Below are 21,587 nucleotides of genomic sequence, written 5' to 3'. Positions count from 1 at the left end.
TAAATCTTTGCTACTGTTTTCCTTGGAGCACGCTTTAGTTGTCCAGATGAAGAGCAGCTGAATTGCAAATCAATAGCACATGGGGTCTGCCCTTCTGACTTCCAAGGCTCTCACTTGAAATCAGTTTTCTCTGTCAACTGGTACCTTCAATTAGCATTGGTCAGATTATCCAGTAGGAGTCGGAACTCCTGGGGACTTGGGAGGGCGTGGCCCTGACCAATGGCTTTTAGCTGTCTTCTATTTCTACTGCTCAACTCTTTGAGGTATCTGCTTCCAACCTGAGTCTTTAGATTTTTAGGATTTTAGACCATCTCTAACATCTTCACAATTTTATAAGACGCTGGTGAATCAACTAAATACAATGAAGTGAAAGTGAAAGTCGCTCAGTCGTATCAGACTCTTTGGGCCCCACGGACTATACAGTCCATAGAATTCTCCAGGCCAGAATACTTGAGTGGGTAATCTTTCCCATCTCCAGCAGATCTTCCCGACCCAGGGATCGAACCCAGATCTCCTGCATTGCAGGTGAATTCTTTACCAGCTGAGCCACAAGGGAAGCCCCAAATACAATAATAGAGGCCAACTGAAATGTAACTGGTTTTGCGACAGATTATTTCAAGAGCTGTTCTTGTTTGGCTACCTTTGCAGAAGGGATGGCGTAAATAAGTTTTTCTCTCCTCCCCACTCCAACCCAGTTCCAGAGGGCCTGCATGGAGCAGGTATTCAGTGACCAAGACTACCTCTATCGCAGCTGGCCTAAGGCCATGCTGTACGGTACTCAATGACCTCAGGTCATTGACAGAGAGAGAGAGGGCCAGACAGAGAGGTCAGGAAATGATCCTTGGATTGTCTCTCACGCACCTTCACGTCAATAGAGGAGCCTCTGTCAGAAACGTGGCCCAAATCTGGCTGAGGAGGTCTACCAAGGGCAGTTCGGGCAGGTGTGTCCGCACGTGGGTGTTGGTCTGGTACATTGCCAAGTCCACAGTGGCAAGCATAGGTGTGGAAAAGAACAGTCACCTGAGACCGGAAGCTCAGGTTTGGAGGGCGGGTCGAAGGCCCCTGGAGGGCGGTGCCCTGCGCGACACGCCCAGAGGGCGGAGCACGCTAGACGCTTCCTGGTCCGTGCGCCGCGTGCCGCCATGTCGGTTCTCTGCCGTCTCGGCGTCGTGCAGCCGGCGGTGAGTAAGCGCACGTGGCCGTGGCCGGCGCGGCTGGCAGGCCCAGGGGTGCTGAGGTCCACCCGCCTGAGAGGGTGGAAACCGAGACCGCAGCCAAGTGTGCGGAGCCCGGCTCAGAGCTGCGCACCCGGACTAAGGGGGCGCGGGTGGTGTGGGGGCTCGTTGAGAAGTTCGCTTTTAGAATGGCGCATGCAGCCTTTTTTGGGTATGAAAGTGGCCGCTGCCATTGGGGAATGAAGAGGAGGCGGGGGCCCGTGCGGTCGATGGCGCGCCCTTGGGGTCTTCCGGGCTTATTTACCAGGGTGAATTAGGCCGGCTACTTGTTTGCCGGACTTGCGGGCCTGGAGCCTGTGCAGCAGGAGTGGTACCGCCCTCGATTGCCTTTGGGACATACCCCCGCATTCCTTAGCGTTTCCTTCGAGAAAATAACCACATTGCCCTTCGGAAAAGTTGGTCCAGACCGTGGCCTTCTGAACTCTTTCCCAGAACTTCCTGTTTAGAAATCTTTGCTACTTGAGAAGCTGGAAAAGTGCTATCTCATGGTTGCTTTTCTTTGTTGACTGGTGAAGTTGGGCGTTTTTGGCACTTTCAGTCAAGACTAGTTGAGCTTGTGCTCTGGACCAGGAATTGAGCTGGGCAGTGAGCCCGGAAACCAGCTGAATCTGGTCCCTGCCCTGGGGGAGATGACTGTCACCACACGGAAATACCAAGTGTAACTGACTATAACAACCTGATTTGTGTGTCAGCCCCGAGAGTACAAAAGATGAAATGATTACCTCTATGTCGGAGGAAGGTGGGAGTCAGAATAAATGTCCATAAAGAAGTAGAATTTGAATGAATCTTTAAATTAGTTTAGTTAACAGGTTTCTAAAAATGATGAATGAACTGCATGCTAATTTATATACAAAAATTAATAGGAAAAGAATCCATGGAAGTGTTAATATTTTTATTCAAGTGAAGAATTTAAATGAAATGCTCACAATTATCACTACACAAGTGAGAATCTGTTTGGTATAAACATTTTTAATCACAAATGATCATGGCTTGTGAAAACTAAAGAGAGCTTTAAAGGGTTTAAGAATAGCAGGTATAAGGAACAGCCATTACTCCTAGTACTTAGCTCACCTAAGCAAACTCTCTTCACTGGCCTGGCCTGATTGAGACCTTGTTGTATAGGACATTGTTATGGCTTGTTAAATGGCAGGAAGTCATTAGAAATCTGTGCCAGACTTCCCTGGTGATTCAGTGATTAAGAATCCACCTTGCAATGCAAGGGACACCTAGTTAAATCCCTGGTCCTGGAATGTCCCACATGCTGCGGAGCAACTAAGCCCATGCACCACAACTGCTGAGCCAGTGCTCTAGAGCCCCATGAGCTGCAACTACAAAGCCCACATGCCATGTGGAGCCCATGCTCCACAAGAGAAGCCACCACAATCAGAAGCCTGAACTCTCCACGACTAGAGAAAGCTCACATGCAGCAATGAAGACCCACCACAGCCAATAAAGAAATAAATCTGTGCCAGTGGAACTTGCTGGAAATCAACCCTTCAGAACTTGCTGGCATTTCTAGGATGCGAGGGAAAGCTACTCCTGGGGAGGTGTTTCTTGGAAGCATCTGTTATAAAACTGCCTAATTGCATGCTAGGGGAAACTGCTGACTGCTGGGTGATTGCACCCACCAAACCAAACAGGAGCTGATGCTGCAGAAGCTGTGGTATTGCAGGAATATGCCAGAGAGCACAGTGGAACTACCAACCAAATCTCATTCCTTCTGCAGTGCTTCTGCAGGGTATTCTGCCTACAAAGGTTGTCTTCATGATAGATAGCAAAGGAAAAATGTTTTAAAGGCCCAGATCCATTTTCTCAGAGCAGGCAGTGAAGGGTGATTTTAGAGCTGAGTGGCAATACATTGATAACTGGCCTGGAGTCTCATGAGAGGTTTTATCATCAGTAATAGCAGTAAGATAGAGTCTGCCTGGGCCCAGATGGCTTCACTGATGAGTTCTGCCAAATATTTAAAGAATTAATAGCCATTAATACAAACTCTACCCCAAAAATAGAAGAGGAGGAAACATAGCCTAATTCATTTTATGAAGCCAATATTACCCTAATATCAAAGTGAAAGGTATCACAAGAAAAGAAAATCATAGATCAGTATTCCTTATCAATATAAACACAAAAATACTAGCAAACTGAATACAGTAACCTACAAAAAAGGTTACATACCATGACTAAATGGTATTTATCCCAGGAATACCTGCTCTTTTAACATCTGAAATCAATCAATATAATACACCATATCAATAAAATAAAATCCACATTATCATCTCAGTACATGGATGAAAAGCATATGGAAAAGTCCAGCATCCTGTTATGATAAAAAAACAATAAACTGGAATTAGAAAGGAACCATTTAAACCTAATAAAGAACATTTATGGAAAAACCCACAGCTAACATCATAATTAATGGTGAAAGAATGAAAGCTTTCTTTCAAGAACAAGGGTCAAGAGCAAGACCAGGAAGTCTGCTCTCTTCACTTCTATTCAACATTGTATTCAAGATTCTATCCTGGGCAGTTTGGCAAGAAAAATTAAAGGTATCTAGATTGGAAAGAAAGAAGTAAAACTTGCAGGTGCTATGATCTGGTATATATAAAATTCTAAGGAATCTGTTTTACAATAGGAAAGAGAATTAAACATTTGGGAATAAATTTAATGAAAGAAATAACCTTAAAACCTTGGGAACTACAAAACACTGTTGAAAGAAATTAAAGATCTAAATAAATGGAAAGGTACCCTCATGTTCATGGATCAGATGAATTAGTGATAAACAGATTTAAAGCAGTCCCTGTCAAAATCTCTGTCTTCATTGCAAAATTTGATAAATGGATCCTCAAACTTAGATAGAAATGCAAGGGACCTAGAGAAGCACCAAAGCCTCCCCCCAAAAAACTGAAAAAGAATGAATTTGGAGGATTTATACTTCTGTTTTCAAGATTTACTACAAAGCTTACAGTAATTAAGATAGCCAGAGGCATAAGCATAGATGTAGATCAGCAGAATACAATTGAGAATACAGAAGTAAACCCTCACAATTGTGGTCAATTGGTTTTTGACAAGGGTGCCAAGACGATTCATTGGGGGAAGAAAAATCTTCCAGTACTATTGTCCCAAGTAGTGTTGGAACAACTGGGTATCTACAGGCAAAAGAAAGATGCTGCATCTGTCTCTACTGAAACTACCAAATTTATGCACACCCCTGGGATGCAGAAACTGGTATATTAAAGTCGTCACATGAAGGAGTTTCTATACCTGTGAAGGAGTTTTATACCAGAAAGAGCCCCATTGCCTTACTCTTGTCAGATAATTCTCTAGCTTAATTAATATTTTATGTCACATATGCCTGCAGGAACTACTTAGTTTACTTTTGCTCTAGGCTAAAAACAATATATTTGAGGAAAAACATGGTTCCCACCCTTGAAAATGTGTGTCTCACTTCTAATTTCCCTTTAAATAATGTAGGTGATGAGTTTTAAAAGTCTACATGGTTTTCAAAGGAAAAAAACAGTGGTGGTTGCCAGGGGTAGGGGGAAGGGGAGTTAAAGAGTTTCAGTATGGGAAGATGAGAAAAGTTCCTCTAGTCCCTATCCCAAGAGGCAACCACCCCTTCTTCTGTACACTTAGGTCAGACTCTAGGCATTACTTCGTTATCGGAGTCTTAAAACAACTATGGCAAAAACAAAACTATGGCAGGGTACAGAAGTTTGCTCTTCTTCCATTCTGGCAAAACCTTTTCCAAATCTCACTCTAAAACTAAACATGATATTTTATACCCCCCATACATGCAGGATTTTAAAACTGCTATACAGACTATAAATTTCATGCACTTCAAATATACAATTAAGTTAGTTTTAGTAAATGTATTAGTAGTGCAACCATCACCAAAATCCAGGTTTAGATCACCTCTGATGCTGCTAAGTCACTTCAGTCGTGTCCGATTCTGTGTGACCCCATAGACAGCAGCCTACCAGGCTCCCCCGTCCCTGGGATTCTCCAGGCAAGAACACTGGAGTGGGTTGCCATTTCCTTCTCCAATGCATGAAAGTGAAAAGTGAAAGTGAAGTCGCTTAGTTGTGTCCAACCCTCAGTCACCCCATGGACTACAGCCTACCAGGCTCCTCCATCCATGGGATTTTCCAGGCAAGAGTACTGGAGTGGGGTGCCATTGCCTTCTCCTCAGTCACCCTAAAAAGATCCCTCATGTCCATTTGTGATCAACATCTGTCCTACCCCAGTTCCACACAGCCACTAACCCACTTTCTGTCTCTCTAGCCTTTTCTGGACACTTTACATAGATGGAATCATACAGCATGTAGTTTCTTTGTGTCTGGGTTTTTTTCACTTAGCATGATGTTATTTAGGTTCATCTGTGTTTGTAGAATGTATTAGTAGTTCATTGCTTTTTATTTCTGAATAGTATTCTACTGGGTTTGTCAAAAAGATTGTTCAGGTTTTTCTGTCATATCTTATGGAAAAATCCAAATAAACTTCTTTGCCAACCCAGTATTTCATGGATACACTACATTTTGTTTATCTGTTTACAAGTTGAAGGCCATTGGGGTTGTTTTCACTTTTTGACTCTAATGAATAATACTGTTAGCATTTGCATACAAGTCTTTGTGGATGTATAAGTTCATTTCTCTAGGATAGAGTACTTACGATAGGAATTGCTGGGCTTGTGATAAACTTATATTTAACTTTTTAAGAAACTGCCAAACTTTTCTAATGATGCTGTAGCATTTTACATTTCTCCCACCAGTATATAAAGGTCCTAGTTTCTCCACATCCTCACTAACACTTGTTATTGTCTTTTTTATTAAAGTGGGTATGAAGTACTAATTCATTGTGGTTTTATTTTTAATTTTCCAAATAAGTAATAATGTTGAGCACCTTTTCATGTACTAAATGACCATTTGTATGACTAATCTGGTGAAATGTCTATTCACATCTTTTACCCACTATTAAAATGTGTTATTTGCTTTCTTATTGAATTATAAAATATTTAAAAATATATTTTGGGTACAGATCCCTTATCAAGTATATAATTTGCAAATATTTTTTACTGGTCTGTGGATTGTCTTTTCATCTTTGTAATGGTGTCTTTTGAAGCATGTTTTAAATTTTGATGATATCCAGTGTACCGATTTTTTCTTTTTGGATTGTGCTGTACTGGTTCAAAATCAGGAAAGGAGTATGTCAAGGCTGTATATTGTCACCCTGCTTATTTAACTTACATGCAGAGTACATCATGTGAAATGCCAGGGTGGATGAAGCACAAGCTGGAATCAAGATTGCCGGGAGAAATATCAATAACCTCAGATATGCAGAGGACACCACCCTTATGGCAGAAAGCAAAGAAGAACTAAAGAACCTCTTGATGAAAGTGAAAGAGGAGAGTGAAAAAGTTGGCTTAAAACTCAACATTCAGAAAACTAAGATCATGGCATCTGGTCCCATCACTTCATGGCAAATAGATGGGGAAACAATGGAAACAGTGAGAGACTTAATTTTGGGGGGCTCCAAAATCACTGCAGATGGTGACTGCAGCCATGAAATGAAAAGATGCTTGCTCCTTGGAAGAAAAGCTATGACCAACCTAGATAGCATATTAAAAAGCAGAGACATTACTTTACCAGCAAAGGTCTGTCTAGTCAAAGCTATGGTTTTTCCAGTAGTCATGTATGGATGTGAGAGTTGGACTGTAAAGAAAGCTGAGTGCTGAAGAATTGATGGTTTTGAACTGTGTTTTGGAAAAGACTCTTGAGAGTATTTGGACTGCAGAGAGATCAAATCAGTCCATCCTAAAGGATATCAGTCCTGAATATTCATTGTAAGGACTGATGCTGAAGCTGAAACTCCAATACTTTGGCCACCTGATGTAAAGAACCAACTCACTGGAAAAGACCCTGATGCTGGGAAAGATTGAAGGCAGGAGGAGAAGGGGACAACAGAGGATGAGATGGCTGGATGGCATCACTGATGCAATGGACATGAGTTTGAGTAGGCTCTGGGAGTTGGTGATGGACAGGGAGGCCTGGCATGCTGCTGTCCATGGGGTTGCAAAGAGTCAGACACGACTGAGTGAACTGAACTGAACTACACTGGTAGTGGAATCCTGATGCTGGGAAAGGTTGAAGGCAGAAGAATAAGGCTGTGGCAGAGGATGAAATGGTTAGCATCGTCAACTCAATGGATGTGAATTTGAGCAAAATCCGGGAGATAGCGAAGGACGGGGAGCCTGGCGTGCTGCAGTCCATGGGGTCACAAAAAGTCAAGAAACAACTTAGCGACTGACCAGCAACAACAAAATGGAACCCAGTCTCTATATTTTAGAATCATGAAGTATCTGATATTTTTACAGAATTAAAGTTTTAACCTATAGTTCACCAATAACAGCTGTCATTTTACACTCATCTAATGTCAAGTACTGTGCCTGTGTACATACCTCAGATGGTTTCATCAGTTGGCTTTTTACATTAGAAAATGTAAGCTAACATTTTACAGACTTTTTAAAAATATGTGTTTGTCCTACAGGTTTTTAAAAAATAATTAATTATCGTTTTAAATTTGTTTTATTATGGAAGATTCCAAACATAAAAGTTGGCAGACTACTATAGTGAACTTCCATGTAGCCAAAATAGAACCCCAGTGGCCACCAGTCCTGCCACATCTGTACTCATGGGAAAAACAATTGAGTCAACAGTTAATAATCAGGCAATTTTACTTGAAAATTTCTGATGAGCCAATCCAGAACACCCAGTATGAGTTCAAAGATTGGAAAGAATAATATCACCTTTACGTTGTTTTTATTTCAGTGTAGTATCAAGCTGGCAAACAAGCAGGGCAAAGAGTCAAGGACATAGAATCACAGAATCAAGGACATAGCTGCCCCCTCCCCACTTCCACAGAGAAGTGTGCACAGTTCAGAGGTGACTGTTCCAGGTGAAAAGTCCAGCATCTGGGGCTTAGTGCCCTGAGAAACTGGAAGATGGAGGTGGCTGTGTTTTCTGATTTTACCCGCAATCACAGGAGGTGCTTCCTTGCTGTGCTAGGTATGCTAGGTGCATAGTCCTGTGTCCTATTTCTTGCTGCATCATCAAGCAGACAGCAGGTCTTATTTTGAACTTCAACTTCCAGCTTCTCTTGAAAAAGTTGTGACAGTGCTGATCCTGAACTCATTCATGGTAGCTGAGGTCTGGTGTGCCCCAGTGGAGGAATATACAGTGGTGACATTTAAAGTTCAGAGGACAATACCTGTAAAGCTCCTGCCAATAAGCCTGGTGAAGTACTAATGGAAGTTGTTCTTTTAAAATAGTATTCTGGTTATCCAAGGTTCAGAATGAAAATTTTGAAAGTGTTTAAGGGAATAGGTCCCTTACAGTCCATGGGGTCACAAAGAGTCGAACACTACTGAGTGACTGCACATTCACATTCATTCATTCAAGGGAATAGGAGGACAAGACCTGACATTTATAGATTAGTTTGGATTTAGGGACTAAAAAAAAAAAGTAGTAGTTGTCCTTGGCAATGAGCTTGTATATACAACACAGCACAAAGATTATAAGCGTGGACATGGGAGGTAGGCTGCCTGGGGTTGAATCCTGCTCTGTGACTTGTAGGCTCTTGTGACTTATCCTTCCTGTGCCTATTTTGAGATGGCACAGAGAATGAGAAATGTTTTCTCATTTCTAAAATGAGAACAAGAACAGTGCCGACATATCTTGAAATAATATATAGATAAAGCAGCCAGAATATTAGGCATGTATTAAGCATTTTATGAGTGTTTACTTTTTGTTTATTTTTGAAATAAGCTTATGTGATAGGAGCTCTTTACTTCTGATTCCCTTGTTTTCTTTGGGTTAGAGAAGGTTCATCGATTGAGAAGACATGTTTGCTTTCTCTTTCTTGTCATTCTGATTTTTCTTGGCAATGCGTAAGTCCTGTCTCAAGTATTGTAAAAGTAGGCATCGTGTTACGTGTGAACTGAAACTGAGAGGTCATTGGGTACCTCAGAGGACCTCTGCAGCCAGACCCTGGGAACTGTGTCATGAACAAGTCTCAGTTGCTCTCAGTCCTACCTCTTTTTGTCTGTCTGCATCTCCTCCTACCACCAGTGTTCTTCCTGACCCTCTATCCTGAGTCTTTTCTCCCTCTCATAGCTGCCGTTTACTCCTGATTTTTCTCTTGCTCCTTTGGTGCATAACTGACCAGCATGACCTCAGTGGCCTGGCTTTACCTCATGACTTTTCAGCTCCGGCTCTCATTGCCAGCTAGCTCACTCCTGATTTCCCAGTTCAGATCCCAAAGAGTATGAATCTATGTGGGCAGAGCTTTTTGTCCTAGTAGCCTCATGGAGCAGTGGCCAGTCTGTGGCCTGGATACTCAGATACTTGCTCCACCCTAGCTAATGGGTAGGGAAAACTAAGGTAGAAAAGCTACAGAGTTTCACAGCCTAGGCCTTCCCCTTTAGTAGGATGTATATGCTGGCACATAGGTGAGGTGTCAGATGTGAAAGGCAGGCAGGTAGGCTGCTACATACAGTAGATAGAACCCATCAGGGGTCCCCAGAGGATGTGAAGTTGCTAAGTTGCTTCCGTTGTGTCTGACTCTGTGCAACACCATGGACTGTAGCGTGCCAGGCTCCTCTGTCTATGGGATTCTCCAGGCAAGAATACTGGAGTGGGTTGCCATTTTCTTTTCCAGGGAATCTTCCTGACCTAGGGATCAGACCTTAAGTCTCCTGTATTGGCAGGTGGGTTCTGTGAAGGGAGCTGTCCAGATCTTTTCTGTGGGTCTCATACTGAATATATAGGCAAATGTCAATTGATAGATCCATAATGTACCCAATATACTTTAATCACACCTTTATTTTAAACCTGTAACACTTTAATACACAATATTTACTAAGTGCAAGGCTCTGTTTTAAGAGCTTTGTGTGTATTAACTCATTAAATCCTCATAACAGCTCTATGAGTTGGTATTATTATAATTCATACTTTATAGATGAAGAAATGGAGGGACAGAGAAGTAGTGTGCCTCTGGTTACATAGCACATAAGTAGCAGAGTCAAGATTTGGACCCAGGCAGTTAGGCTTCAGACAGCCCTATATTATACTATCTTTCACAGTTGGATTACTGACCAGACTGAGTTTTCTAGGAAAGCATAATCTTGTTTTCTTGCACCCATTTTAGAACCTTGTATGGTAAAATGCATGAAGAGGCTACCCATTAACAGAAGAGCTAAATAGACATTTCTCCAAAGAAGACATACAGATGGTCAATAGGCATATGAGAAGATGCTCAAAATCTCTAATTATTAGAGAAATGCAAATCAAAACTCTAGTGAGGTACCATCTCACACCAGTCAGATTGGCCATCATTAAAAAGTCTACAAATAGCAAATGCAGAGAGGATGAGGAGAAAAGGGAACCCTCCTACACTGTTGGTGGGAATGTAAGTTGGGGCAGTCACTGTGGAAAATAGCATGGAGATCCTTAGAAAACTAAATATAGAATTACCATATGTTTGAGCAATCCCACTCCTGGGATTATCTGGGATATCCAGATAAAAGTGTAATTCAAAAAAATACATGCATCCTTATGTTTATAGTAGCACTCTTCACAGTAGCCAAGATGTGGGAATGTCCATTGAGAGGTGAATGGATAAAGAAGATGTGGTACATATATACAATGGAATACTACTCAGTTGTTATAAAGAATAATGCCATTGGCAGCAACTAGAGATTATCATTCTAAGTGAAGAAAGTCAGAAAGAGAAGACAAATACCGTATGATATCACTTATATGGGAATCTAAAATATGACACAAATGAACCCATCTAGAAACAGAATCATGGACATGAGAACAGACTGGTGGGTGCCATGGGGAAGGGGGTTGAGGGAGGGATGCAGTGGGAAGCTGCAGTTAGTAGATGCAAACTTTTATATATAGAAAGGATAAACAACAAGGTCCTACTGTATAGTACAGGGAACTATATTCAGTATGTTATCATATACCATAATGGAAAAGTATTAAAAAGTGTGTACATATATATATATGTATGTATACATGTATGTGTGTATTACTGAATCACTTTGCTGTTCAGCTGTAATTATCCCAACATTGTAAATCAACTATAATTTTTTTAATGTAAAAAAAATAAAGAGGTTGCCCTTTTAGGTTTATGTTGCTTTTTCTCAGTTTTCATTTAGAATAAATGTAAAGTTTTTAGTTTTCTATATTTTTTAGTTAGATTCTTTTTTAAGAGACAGGATTGTAAAGTGAGAATAATGAAGACTTTGGAGTCAGATAGACCTGAATTTTATCTCTGTGTGACGTAATCCATCTGATCCTTAGATTTCATATCTGTAAAGTACAGGATTGCTGGGAGTTTGGGGGAGTGTATGCAGAAAACCTGACACATACTAGGTGCTCATTATATGACAGTTATTGTCATTGCTGTTGGCAGCAGATGATATATATAAATCCTGGCCATCATTTGGTAGTCTTAAAAGGCTTCAGAAAGTCTTCATGGTGTTGAAGAACCCCAGGAGGTTTTATTGTTATTAGGTGGTATCTGAGCTGGGCTTTAAGGCAAGCATTGTAGATATGTTATTTGGACTATCATGCCCTCAATATCCTCTTCTCATGTCAGACATTATCAATGGATTACAGCATTATTTCTTGTTGAGCTCAGAATCCATTTCATGATTGCTCAAGAATTGGTTGTAGTTAATGGGAATTGACCCCGGAGGTACCATTTTTTCTTTAAGTCCAGATATACAAACAAGCTATCCAAGCCATTCCTTTAGTAGCCCATTCCAATCTTGTCTTTGTTTCCTTTCAGTCTCTTCTTCGCCTTGTGACCAATAAATTTTGGAAGAAGTTGCCTCTGGTGACCCTGAACTTGCGCCTTTATGAATCTCAGCAGCAGGAAGAGAAGTGCAAACCCATCAGCCGTTACCCCATTCCCTACAAAAAGGACCTGCCTTTTGACATTTTAGAGCTCATGGAGGAGATAGAAAAGAAGGTGAGACATTTGCCTCATGCAGAGAGCCACAGCCAGTGCAGACCTTTGTTTGCTGGAGTGTAATCCCTGGAACTGGTTGCCGCGGTCTGCCCAAGTTCCCACTGTGCATGAGCCCTTCCTTTGGGGTTCCCAGTCAGAAGAACATGCACTTTTTCCTCTTGTCTTAGGCACACCATTTTAAGTTCTGGAACTCTGTCACTCAGTTCTCTGCCCACTGTGACCTGTAGCTCCCTTTAGCGCCATAATATGGTGTGGAGATAGAACCATGAGATACGTGCCAGATACTTCAGTAAATGTGAGAGGTACCTTGATCTTCCTGCAATTATGTATTGAAAAATTAGAAAAATAAGCAAAAATTTCAAAAATAAAAATTCCACCAAAGTCAGTCACTTGTAGCACTTCTTCCCTATTTTTTTAAAATAAATATACATGTAACTCTTTTAATGAGATCATGTTAACATGAACACTTTACTGGGTTAAAACATCATGTTTAATGGCTGCATGATATAGCACTGTATAATAGGGATGTTTTAATTTATTTCAGCAATCTCCCAATCTTGGATATTTGTGACTTGTAACATGTTTATACAGATATCTTTTTGAACATCCCAGAATTATTTCTTGAGGATACTTTTTATTATTTAAAATTTGTTATTTATTTGTTTTTGGCTGTGCTGGGTTTTGTGTTGCTGCATGTGGACTTTCTCTAGTTGGGGTGAGCAGGAGCTAAGTATGCAGCCTTCTCATTGCAGTGGCTTCTCTTGTTGTGGAACAGGGGCTCTAGGTGTGCAGGCTTCAGTAGTTGTACACAGGCTTAGTTGCCCTGAGGCCTGTGGGATCTTTTATGACCAGGGATCGAACCTGTGTCCCCTGCATTGGCAGACAGATTCTTAACCACTGGACCACCAGGGAAGTCCAAGGGTACTCTTTAAAGTTGATGGTTTATATTGTCAAATTATAAAACCCTTGTCTGAATGCAGACATTTACTCTAAACTTTGTTTTTGAAACTTGGTGCTGAAACTTTGTGGATTTTTTTTCCAGACAGAATCTTGTATGTAAATCCATTTATAAGTATATAGAAACCCAGCTGCTCTGGTGGGAAAGGTTTGGAGCCCCCAGCCTCTCTCTCAGTACCTGTCTGTACCTCCTCACATCATCACCTCTTCCCTAGCTCCTGCCTCAGCAGACATAAATGGTTCTTTTACCATGTCTTCTAGATCAGTAATGAACTTTAGCTTCTATTATCAGTTAGAGTGCTTTCAGCTATAGATAACAGAAAATCCAATTCAGTTGATATAACAGCAAGGACAATTCAGTGTCTTGTATTAACAGTAGGTCCAGACACAGGGTGATTTCTGGATTGTTAATCCAGTTGCTCAGTGATATCAAGGATCAAGTTCTTTGCCTTTTTTAGCTCTGACTTCCTTGATATGAGAACTGTGTGCTCAGACTTGTGACCTCCTGGTTCCTGGGTATAACAGCAGCAAACATTACGTCCTTGCATAGCTCCTAGAATGGATGTGGAGGTCACACCCTTTTCTCATATTCCTTTTGGGGAGAGAAGTCTCCCAGCTGATTTCCCTTCATTTCTCATTTGGCATAATGGTGTCACATGCCCATTCCTAGGCCAATCACTGACAAGTAGAATAGAATCACTATAATTGGTTTAGATCAATCAGGATTCACCCAGTGAGGTTGGGGAAGGGTTTAACCTTCCCTGGAGCCCATGGCAATCTGATATCTGAACAATGTCCAGTATCCACTGTCAAGGGAAGAGGAAAGAAATGGCTACTGGGAAGCAGTCAATAGTTTTCTGCCATAGCATCCCATTGGAAAACATACTGAGGGACTTCCCTGGTGGTCCAGTGGCTAAGACTGTACTCCCAACGCACAGGGCCTGGGTTCCATCCCTGGTCAGGGAACTAGATCCCACATGCTACAACTAAGAGTTCACGTGCCACAACTAAAGATCCTGTGTGCTGCAACTAAGCCATTGAGCCACAGCCAAGATCAGAGATTCCATGTGCCACAAAGACCCAGAGCAACCAAATAAATAAGTAAATAAATATCTTTTTTTAAAAAGGAAAAGAAAACCCAATGTCAAAATCGCAAACATGCCTCTTAGATTTGGTTTGGCTTGTGCAAGTCAGTCAACCTCTCTGGGCCTTAGTTTCCTTATCTGTAAACTGGGATAATGATCCTTGCCTTACCTACCTTAGAGAGTTGTAGAGAAGAAAAAATGAGATTGGATGTATGAAAGAACTTTACAGAACTTTACTAATATCAAGGCTTGTTACTGATTTAATTCTTAGAAATAAATGAGCACCATCAGCCCCTCTGTGAAAAGGGAGGTAATAAGTATAGCCTAAATTCTAAGAAATATCATTTAGTTTACATACAACTCTCTAAATTTTATAAAATGCCTTACTAAAAAGAAATTACATATGCCTTTAGAAGTAACCCTTATAATCCCCTAAAACGTGAAAGGACGTGTGGGTTGTGCTTTGACACAAGGCTGTGGCCTTCTTAAGACTGCATCTGGCATTCAGCAGACAGTATGGGAACTACCAGTTACTATTTGCCAATCCTGTTCTTAGTTGTCATTTTACATTTCCCTGTTTCTCTCCTTCCCTGCAGACAGGATTTTTACCAAATGTATTTAAAGTGTTGTCTCACCGGCCATTGGAATTCAGAGCCTTCTTTGCTTATTACAATGTGATCTGTAACAAGAAAACAGGTAAGTGGGGGGCACGGGGGAAGTGCTAAGTCATTTTTAGATAAGATCCAGGTGCCTGCTTGCTAGAGTTCATTCCCACATAGTCCCAGATTACTCTGGAGCTAGGGAGAAGCTCAGAAGGACTGGAGCTGGCAGAGACATTGTCTGGATTCTGACACTGAGGTCTGAATGTTACTTGATGGTTATAGGTATAGAACGGAAATAAGTTAGATAATAACTCTGGCTCGACTTTCTTTGTGCTCAAAGGCCCTCTCTGGCTCCCTACAACACCCTGGATAAAGTTCAAGGACTTTAGACCAGTAATCATGGATTTCTTGCTTAGGATTCAGGTTAGGCTGCTGTTGCTCAGACCAAAGACACATTGATTTAAACAAGGTATTTTTCTCTCTGTCTCTCCTGTAGTCTCACATGAGCTTCTGAGGGGCAGTGTAGTGTTGTTTGCTATCTGGAATTGCCCTTGCTTACATGCTTATGTGGATTTACCACTACTACCTGCAGAAAAAGAAAGAAGGGTATGTGTAGACACATATCCCTTCCTTTATGGTCATGACATGGAAGCCACACCCATCAGTTCCATTTACCTCCCATTGGCTAGACTTGCCTCACATCTAGCTGCAAGGGAGGCTCTCTGGCCATGTGCCCAGATAAAACTAAGGGATTTTATTATTAAAGGAAGAGTGAGCAGCAGAGATGGGAGGCAGCCTGTCACCATGACTCTCTATGGCTTGACACCAGCCTGCCTCCCAGCCTCATTTCCTTCAGCCTCTCTTCATGTTCTGTCCATTCAAGTCAAAGTGAACTGTGAATTATGCTTTACTCTCCAAAGCACTCCAGTCTCATGATATCTCTCCTTTTTAACTTGGATCACACTTTACTCTGCCTCTGGGCTGCCTTGTCTCCTATCCATGCTTTGTGAATCTGAACTTTCCATCAAAGTCCATCTCACCTGCCTTCACTTATGAGGGACTCTTTCTCCTCTGACCTCCCACAGCCTCCCTCATTTGTCCTTTTCCAGTGGCATGCAGAGTGCTGTCTGCTGTATCTTCCACAACTGCCTCAGCCTCTCCATCCTAGAGGGAAGAGATAGGTCCTGTGTTCAGATCTGATTCTGCCATAAATCATGATGTGAGCTTCAACAGAGTACTTAAATGTCGCAGTGCTTTGGTTTTCTAACTAGTAAAATGGTATTAATACCTCCTCTACAGAGCTGTTGTGAAGATTATCTAAAGTTCCCAGATGGTACCAGGTACCAAAGTGGACTCTCCCCTTCTCTGCCTTTCTCTACCTAGAGGTAGCATGGCCCCTGAGGTTGGAAAATGTCTTTTTTTTTTTTTTTAACCTCCTTTTCAAAAAGTGTCTAGTACCTGATGGGCCTCAGAAAATACTTTTTTTTTTTTTTTAAGAAAATACTTCTTGAACTAGTAATTCATTCACGTATTTTCTGAGCAACTATTATCTGTTAGGCATTCCTCTAGGTATACAGTGGTGAACGAATCAGAAAAATGCATAGATTTTCAAGTATATTCCAGAGAGGAGAAAACAGTGAACAACTTAAAAGAACAAGTTGACTTCAGAAAGTGTTAAGTATTGTGAAGAAAATAAAAAAGGTTAGCTCATAGCACAGGACTGGGAATGAATAAGTGAGCAGATAGGTGGGCAACTTGCTAAAATATGGCTGAGCCTGTTTAGGTTCCTCTGAGCTGCTCTCCAGGCTTACGGCAGCTCTTCTCTCTTCTCCCTCCCCAGGCCAGCTCAGCAGAGCTGACAAGGAGCTCATCATTTTGGTGACCAGCCTGGCCAACAGGTGCTCATATAGCGTGGTTGTCCACAGTGCCCTGTACAGGGTCTTTTCGAAGAACCCAGTGCTCTCTGACCAGGTGAGTGCCCACCTCCCCATGACAGTTTCCCATTCCTGTGCCCACCTGCTTCTGTGTGCACGTGATGTTTGGGACGAAGGGATAGCTAAGCTCTAGCCTTGTGCCAGACCTGACATTCTCTTAAATGCACACAACTCCCTAAGTTGAACCTTATTATAACCCTTTTACCTTTGAGGTTCAGACCTGGAATTAATGTGGGGTGCACAACTAGAATGGCAGAGTCCACTTTCAAAGTTTACACTCTCTCTGCTACATTGTATAGTATGCATTTTCCAGTATGAATTTAGTCTATGCGTGCATGTCCAGTTGCTTCAGTCGTGTCTGACTTTTTGTGACTCTGTGGACTGTAGCCCAGCACGCTCCTCAGTCCACGGAATTCTCCAGGCAAGACTACTGGAATGGGATGCCATGCCCTCCTCCAGGGGATCTTCGCGACCAGGGATTGAACCTGCATCTCCTGCATTACAGGCAGATTATTTACTGTCTGAGCCACCAGGGAAGCCCTTGTGAGTTTAGTCTATCCACTAGTTATTCCTAATGGGCTCTAAACAGTTTTTTTTTTAATTAATTTATTTTAATTGGAGGCTAATTACTTTACAGTATTGTAGTGGTTTTTGCCATACATTGACATGAATCAGCCATGGGTGTACATGTGTTCCCCATCCTGAACCCCCCCTCCCATCTCCCTCCCCATCCCATCCTTCAGGATCATCCTGGTACACTGGCCCTGAGCACCCTGTCTCATGCATTGAACCTGGACTGGTGATTTAAGATTTCTTTTACTTCGTACAGCTGGCCCCAAGCTTGGGCTTGTCAGTCTCCCATTCTGGAACTGCCCCTACTTGCTCTTTCCCACCAAGACTGGTTGTAAAATGGGTCTCAACCCCAGCCAGCAGCTTACTCTTGTTTCATCCAGAGTCAGGCTGTTTGAATGTCAGAGGTCGTGCTAATTCTTCCCAGAGAAATGAACCGAGGATAAAGACACAGTAAACATGGGTTTGTCACCAAGCTTACAAAACCCTGCTCATCCCTACAGTGAAATTCCTGATCTTCTGAGCCAGATGTTTCTTCAGAAACAGATGTTTCTGTTCTATGCATTTATTCCTGAGGGAGAGTCATCAGTCTTTTCTAATCCTCCAACCTTCCTTCCTGACCCCACCTGAGTGGAGACCTTGAAAATTGTTCCAAGGGCCTCTGTTGCCAGCCAAAAGCTAAACAAGACAGGTATATCATCACCTTTGCCCTTCTCAGAGCCGCCTGCTTATTCACCAGAACTGTGCTCATCCAGGACCAGTCTCAAACATAGTCTCCCTAATGATCATAGGATGTACTATCACACCATTTGCTCAACTGTTCTTCCGATTTTTAGGTAGTTTGTGTGTGTTAGTGTGTCCGACTCTTTGTGATCCCATGGGCTGTAGCTCACCAGACTCCTCTGTTCATGGAATTTTCCAGGCAAGAAAACTGGAGTGGGCTGCCATTCTCTTCTCCTGACCCAGGGATTGAAACTCAGGTCTCCTGCATTGCAGGCAGATTCTTTACTGTCTGAGCCACCAGGGAAACCCCAGGTCATTAATGGTTTCCAGTATTTTGCTTTAGTAAGGGTAATGATTATCAGTATAGTCACTGGAATCAAATATACTTGGATTCATATCCCAGCTCTGCCACTCTAGCTGTGTGACCTTGGGAAAGTGTGTGAACTCTTTGAGCTTCAGTTTCTTTGCCAGTAAAATTGGGAGTGACTAATAAAAAACATTACTTCCTAGGATTTTTATAAGAATTAAATGAGATAATGAATATGAAGCATTGAGCACATTCTTAGCACATAGTCATTGCTTAAGTATCAGCTATTAATTTTGCAAATTAATAGCTGATACTTAAATGGGGATAAAGGGATAATTATCTGAGCTTCACTTTTCTCATACAAAAAGGTTGATATTTGCAGGCCCTTATGTATTAGGAGTCTCTGAATCTTGGTTCCGAGGTTTTTGATGCTATGGGTGTTTAGAGGAGAAAAAAGTACTTGCAGTTGGAGTGAGCAAAGATTTCCTGGCAGAGCTAGAGTTCCAGGTTTGCATTATATTGAACTTGACCAAGATACTTCCTGTCTGTAAAGTTTATTTTGGCCTCACTTCACCTCTTTACTTTGACTTAGGTTTTTTCATTAATGCTTCTTTTGTTAGGCCATGTGTTTTATTGGCTATGTTGTGATGGACAGAGATTCTGCCTCTGTGTGTTTTCTTACAGGTCTGTATCAACTGGAGAAAGTCTGACCTCCCTGCCCGGGAAAAGGCAATGCTGGAATTTGCACTTGCTATTTCCCAAGCTGATGACATAACAGATGACCATTTCAAAAAGCTCGAGGTGCATGGCTTCAACCAGGAAGATGCCTGGGATATAGCTGCAATTTCAGCTTTTTATGCCATGTCCAACCGCCTTGCTCATTTTGTCAATCTTGTTCCCAACAAAGAATTCTATTTGATGGGCAGAACCAATGATGTCAAAGACATCAGGAGTGAACCTGCTGCTCCTGAAATATAAAAGCCTGAACAGAAAGGCCAGTGTTTACATTTCTAGCACATTTCATTATAAGACACCAGTTGGGAAATAATTTTTAAAAAAATGTTTAGTCAACGGATAGGGAAGAAAGTAAACAAATTTGTTCTCTGCCTCCTTAATGAGATTGATGCTAAAAGGACATGTGATGGATATCACATGTGCTTTTGCTTGCTTTTTTTTTTTTTTTTTTACTTTTGTTGTGATTGGAAAGGCACATCGGGATTAGAAAAGAGTATTGGGGCAAAGGATTTCAGAAGATGCTTCAGGCATTTCTATTGAATTGATATCTGTGAATTTCAGCAGTTGAAGTTGAACATTTTTTAGTTTTTTAAAAAATAGCATTGCATAGAAATTAGTCTATAGACTGCAGTTTGAAATAGATTTCTTGTTAACACAGTGGTATTTAAGGGCTCTGAAAGGCAGGTAAATAGAAGCATGCATAGAGTTGTTCTGTCTTTAATGCCTTCTCTGGTAACCTCTAGTGATTTTTATTTTTTTGACAGAGGTTTTAAAATAATGGTGAAACATTTTAAGTAGAAGTGTAAGAAAAAAACCCCAAACCTAGTATTGCTAAATGGTTACCACAACCACTACTTTAGATTTGTGGGTATCTTAACTTTTCAGAAATCATTTTCGCTATCTAACTTTTACACGTACATGCAAACCTACAAAATGTTTTTGTTTCCATTGGATTTCTTTAGATTCTCTAAGTTGCCAGTGAACAGTTCTTAATCAGTTTGGGAGCAATAGTGAGTTAATTTTGAATTGCCTGAACTGTGAAACCTGATTATCTTGAGACAGCACAACTCTTGTTGCAGAGCTCTGTTGGAATTATATCTTAAATACTTTGTAATATGTAACCTTTTAACATTGAGTTTTGAGGGAAGGAGGCAGACAAAGGAAAGAAAGTTGAGTTTTATTTTACTTACTGAGCAAGTTAATAATGTTGGTGAATATCATGGTCAAAGTTTTGTAGACCAAAGAAATTTTAGCCATTGGCCATAACTTGGAATCAAGCAGAGGACCTTTAATAAATACTTGTTGCAGTCAGAAGTTGTGGGTCACTAAGGGACATTATTTGTTAATCATAAAACAGACCTCTAACCCTTACACAAGGAATATCTCCAGAAGAATGCCTCCCTTGATCTTCTCTGAACACCAGACACTTGCTTCTTGCCCATGTTTCAGTCAGCTTATTGAGTAACTACTAACTTTGCTGGTGGGAGGACCTGCTGAATGTTCAGCCCTGTCTAAATATCATTCCTTTCCTCCTGGCATCTTTCAGACTATCCTAAACCATCACCAAATCACAGCTTTCTGTAACTCAGTTCTTGCTCAAGGCCTGGAAAGTGAAAGTCTCTCAGTCGTGTCTGACTCTTGGTGACCCCATGGACTATACAATCCATGGAATTCTCCAGGTCACAATACTGGAGTGGGTAGCCTTTTCCTTCTCCAGGGGAATCTTCCCAACCCAGGGATCGAACCCAGGTCTCCTGCATTGCAGGCAGATTCTTTACCAGCTGAGCCACCAGGGAAGCTCCAAGGCCCGGAAGGGTTGTCATTTCTTACACCTACCTCTTCTTATACCTCAAGGTTCCCTTCCTTGAAGACTTTCCTTCTCTCCTCAAGAAACACCCCAGTTCCAGTTAAGCTTTTTCTGCAAATGAATTCTATGTATTTAGCTTCAGCAGCACTAACAGCATCTGTTATGCCCTCTATGCCCTGCTTGGCAGATGTAAGCAGGATTGACCCTGGGCTCTGTCGCTTGTAAGGTTGAATTAAGATTTCGGCTCCTCTCAGTGACTCCTGGCTGGGTATATGCTCCTTGCAGAGAGGAAGGCTTTGGTAAAGGCTTGACCTAGTAGGTAAAGTTGCTGGTAACTGGGCAGAGCTCCAGGGCAGCAGTAAGCCCCAGGCGCTGTGCCATCCAGGGCTTTTCAGTGCAGAAGTTAAACCTGAGTCCCTAGATTCCCAGGCCGAGTAGGCAGTACACCATGCTGCTTACTGTGTGAGCAGCACATAATATGGTCATTTCTTACCTTCGTTGGTCTCAGTGTAAAGTAGAGATGATTATGTAAACAGTACCCAATCATACTCAGCCTCTTGGACTGACCAGTCAGACCCTGTCATCCCCAAAGACA

The 21,587-nt window shown here is 41.7% G+C and overlaps 1 protein-coding gene across 1 annotated transcript; it reads left to right on the top strand.

The window, feature by feature from the left end:
- Positions 1-1,056: 1,056 nt before the first annotated feature.
- LOC102267723 (uncharacterized) lies at positions 1,057-21,056 on the top strand. Its single transcript, XM_014481520.2, has 5 exons — positions 1,057-1,181; positions 12,090-12,272; positions 14,911-15,010; positions 16,757-16,887; positions 19,135-21,056. Exons 1-5 carry the CDS (start codon positions 1,143-1,145, stop codon positions 19,426-19,428), a joined length of 747 nt encoding a protein of 248 aa, XP_014337006.1. The 5' UTR covers positions 1,057-1,142; the 3' UTR covers positions 19,429-21,056.
- Positions 21,057-21,587: the final 531 nt, after the last annotated feature.

This window comes from Bos mutus, chromosome 8 (assembly GCF_027580195.1).
Source record: "Bos mutus isolate GX-2022 chromosome 8, NWIPB_WYAK_1.1, whole genome shotgun sequence".
Taxonomy (NCBI): domain Eukaryota; kingdom Metazoa; phylum Chordata; class Mammalia; order Artiodactyla; family Bovidae; genus Bos; species Bos mutus.
Note: the sequence above shows the minus strand (reverse complement) of the source record. Positions and strands in the feature narration are given on the sequence as shown.

What these genes read in the sequence shown, in the direction of transcription:
- LOC102267723 (XM_014481520.2), top strand. Translation starts at nt 1,143, where the DNA reads ATGTCGGTTCTCTGCCGTCTCGGCGTCGTGCAGCCGGCG. An exon ending in GATCTGTAACAAGAAAACAG is followed by an intron (nt 15,011 to 16,756) that starts GTAAGTGGGGGG and finishes CTCCCTCCCCAG; the next exon opens with GCCAGCTCAGCAGAGCTGAC. An exon ending in ACCCAGTGCTCTCTGACCAG is followed by an intron (nt 16,888 to 19,134) that starts GTGAGTGCCCAC and finishes GTTTTCTTACAG; the next exon opens with GTCTGTATCAACTGGAGAAA.